The sequence below is a fragment of the Bradysia coprophila genome, unplaced genomic scaffold (genome assembly GCF_014529535.1).
Source record: "Bradysia coprophila strain Holo2 unplaced genomic scaffold, BU_Bcop_v1 contig_232, whole genome shotgun sequence".
Taxonomy (NCBI): domain Eukaryota; kingdom Metazoa; phylum Arthropoda; class Insecta; order Diptera; family Sciaridae; genus Bradysia; species Bradysia coprophila.
Window position 1 is genome coordinate 16,515,893 of NW_023503493.1, and position 4,039 is coordinate 16,519,931.

At 36.2% G+C, this 4,039-nt stretch overlaps 1 protein-coding gene across 1 annotated transcript; it reads left to right on the forward strand.

Moving 5' to 3' along the window:
* The first annotated feature begins 359 nt into the window (after positions 1-359).
* On the forward strand, positions 360-2,050 carry LOC119075559. Its single transcript, XM_037182027.1, has 2 exons — positions 360-1,566; positions 1,632-2,050. The coding sequence occupies exons 1-2, from the start codon at positions 360-362 to the stop codon at positions 2,048-2,050; spliced, it is 1,626 nt and encodes a 541-aa protein (XP_037037922.1).
* The last annotated feature ends 1,989 nt before the right edge of the window (positions 2,051-4,039 follow it).

Consider the following 4,039-nt stretch of genomic DNA (forward strand, 5'->3'; position numbering starts at 1 on the left):
TATGAATCATTTACATTCTAGGTTTCAATGCTTTGGATCATTCGACATTAGAGATTAGTGATAAAGACGACAACGACACTTTCGGTCCAAATGACATAGTGCGCGCTGTGAAAGTAAAAGAGTTAAGCAAAAGGGACAGTGCTCGTGTTCAACGCGAGAAAGGTGAAGCGTATTTGGGATACTCTCGGATGGGTTCCAAAGTTTTACACAATTCTTATCGGCAAGCTCGGCGACAAGGACCTCGATGTACTTCTAAATTTTGTGTACGAAGCTCTCTTCGTCAATGTAATCTTTTTGACGAAAAGGACAGAAAAGAACTGTTCGATAATTTTTGGCGAATGAATTGGGACCAAAAACAAATGTACATTTGTCAACTGGTCAAGGACGTTTCCATAAAAGAACGTAAGGTCGATGAGGAATCATCACGAAGAAAACGTTCTAAGCAATATTTCTTGATAACAACGGATGAACGGCATGTTCAAGTGTGCATTAAAATGTTTTTGAACACATTCGGCTTGAAGGAAAAGATGGTGAGAGAATGGTTGAAGCATAAGGGCACTTATGGTCTCCGTGAAAATCCGCTAACAGTTCAAAAGCGCATAGACACAAAACGGCAACAATCTGACAGCAATCAAGCTCTACTCAACAGAAAAATCGGGCTTCTGACTTTTTTGATGGACTATCCTAAGGTAGACTCTCACTATTGCCGAAAAGACACCGGAAAAGAATATCTACAGACGTCGCATCAAACACTAATTGACTTGTACAAAGACTATGTTGACATCTGCAATCACGAGAATTCGATTTCATTATCATTCCCTGTCTTTAGCGGAACTATGAAAAATTTGAATTATTCTCTGTTCAAACCGCGCAAGGACCAGTGTGACACATGTATTGGGTTTAAGGTGGGAACATTGAATGCTAATGAATTTGCTGAACATCGAAGAAACGTTGACCGAGCTAGTCAGGAAAAAAAAAATGACTTGAATGCCGCAGCTATGAAACTGTTCACTCTTTTATGTATGGATGCTGAGGGCGTTGTGTTGTGTCCGAAATTATTGGCGAGTGCCCTGTATTTCAAATCGAAGCTTCAACTGCACAATTTTACTATCTACGATATATTGACTCACGACTCAACAAATTATGTCTGGGATGAAACCGAGAGCGACCTGCAATCATCTACATTTGTTAGCATAATCATTCATCATTTGGAGAAACGTCTTCAGTCTGGACCTCTTCCGATAACAGTTTATTCTGATGGATGCGGTTATCAGAATCGCAATGTTGTAATGGCGAATGCGCTTCGATTGTTGGCGATAAAATATTCCCGATCGATTACTCAGAAGTTTTTGGAAGTTGGTCACACTCACATGGAGTGTGATTCTACGCATGCGTGTATTGAACGAAGATCAAAAGGAATGACGTTCAACTTACCATCTGACTTTGAAACAGCCATTTCAACGGCGCGTGACAAACCATCACCATTCATTGTTGAGCATTTGACACATAAATTCTTCCGGAATTACGATGACCCGAACTACTTGACATTGAAATCGATTCGTCCAGGTAATATTTTCCTTCAGTAATTTATTGACAATTTTCATTCATTTGTACATTTCCCATTAATTCAGGTAAAAAAGCGGGCGACCCTAAGGTCACTGATATCCGGGCCCTTCGATACGATCCAGATGGAAAGATTTTCTATAAACTTCATTTTGATGACGAGTTTAAAGTGCTACCACAAGCCTTCAACAAGCAAAACATTTCGGTGCCGACCAATTTGCACAAAGACCGACTGGCAATAAGTGCGACCAAGTGGAAGCACCTGCAGGAGCTTAAATCTGTTATTGACGCTAAGAGCCATTCTTTTTATGATAACATTCCCCACCGCGTTGGCGAAGAAAAAATTACATCAGAGAACGACAAACTGAAAAAAGTAATGGCGAACATTAATCTCGTCGAAGCCACATCAACTAATAAAAATGTGAAGCCGAAAGTAGTTCGAGAAAATGCAAAGAGAAAAGTTGTACGAAAAAATACAAAAACTTAAATAATTCTAACTTCGACACATTGTCAATGAAATTCACTTGAATAAAACAATATTAAACTTACGCATTTCTGCTTATTGAAGAATTCCATAGAGGAATCTTGAACCTCAAAATTACTGAGATGAATTGACGAAATCAACTGTGGTTATGTTTTGAAAATATGACAATAATGACATTTGCATTGAAAGGTAAAGAAGGTGGCAAAATTTTAAATTATGATAACGCAGTTGCTAATTTGAGATACGGCCTGTTCGCAGAAAACCATTTACGTCTTATTTCCATTTTTCCATCGTGATACTGATATCGCTGAGGGTGACGTATTGTGCGCCGTACGCAAAAGTTTTATCAACAAAAAATTGACCCAAAAAATTTGTGAAAGAAAATTTTACAAAAAGAAATTTGCGTCACAAATAGTAGATGATTCGGTTTTCTTACGTTTCAATTTCAATTCTTTCAGTACATTTTTTAACTATTTTCCTAACAATAGTTTCCTCAACATCTGCCACTTGTGACGCAAATTTCTTTTTGTAAAATTTTCTTTCACAAATTTTTTGGACCAATTTTTCGTTGATAAAACTTTTGCGTACGTCGCACAATGCGTCACCTTCCGAGATACCAGTTATTTTGTAAGTAAGATAAAGGACTTGCGTCACATTTACCCTTCAAGGGTTTTTTGACTGATCACAATTAAACTCTATTTTACAGCTTTTGACATGAATCAGACGAAAAGACAGTTAACCGATCATTGACCGATGACTGTGAACATGATAAAGTTATTACCAGTGACTCTCATATTGATTTTGTATTGGTTGGAAAAAATACTATTTTTATGAAGAGTTGTTTCTCGTGTTACATGTTGGTAATCATACATCACCAAGCTGGAGACGTCGGCTCCAATAGTAATTTTGAAAGTAACTACCACTCAATGAAAGAGGGAGTTTCTTACATGCTGTATATCTCACTTTATTTTAAACATTTAGAATAACGTATGACGTCACGTTACTATTTGTGTCATATGTAGCTAAAGATGGATTAAATTAATGTAGATCGTTTATTGACAACTTTAGCCAAACCAATATAATAACGAATTCGAGACATTATTATTAAATTAAGTATTTGACATATCCACTCTCAATGGTCGCAGAGCAACATCATTGCCCACTTCAGTAAAGCATTATCCTATAATTTATACGAAAATCTATTCTGAGTTCCACCAAATTGAACTGTAAGCTAACACATAAGATGTTGGCAGTAACGCTATTATATAAAATGTCGTTTCATTTCTCAAATTTCAATCAAATATAAAATTTCATCGTAAGACACATAACTGAATTAATAATCTTGTAACCGACATCGTAGACGATGTGTATCCGTTTTGCGTTAAGGTATTATCTAATGCTACAGTTCACGGGAATCAATTTTGCGTCTTCCAGTATTATATTTCAAGCATAAATATCTACAACCTTCTTGAGCATTTCAATTAAATTTATTACCTCAAAAACTAATTAATTTCCCTATGAAGACAGAAAGAGAGATAAACATTTTGTAAAACATAAACAGTAACAGCTATTCAGATCAGTCTATCGAAGACAACGTTTTCCATGCTTTCCACAGCGAAAACATAAATGTCCACTTGTCTTTGCAGCGGTTAAGTCGTTGGAATTACTTTTCACCTTTCATTTTAAAAAACAAAACAAATTTATGCAATTCTGTCAAGAAGTATTGGTGAAAAAAAGTTCCATGAGATTAACTAATGTTGTACATGTTGAGCGATAAATGAATCGTTGAAGTCGACAAGCATTTCATTTAGTATGTCTAAAGTTGATGGTTTATAGAATCAATTTTTAGCATACGACCAACGGATATTCATACAAAAGGTCATTTTATTGTGCATTTGATGACAAAGGCGTAAAAATTGCACCATCGATAAAGATTGTAATTCTGAACATTTTTGGATAGGGTGTCCAAACTTTCCTCCCCAAATGCTCCGC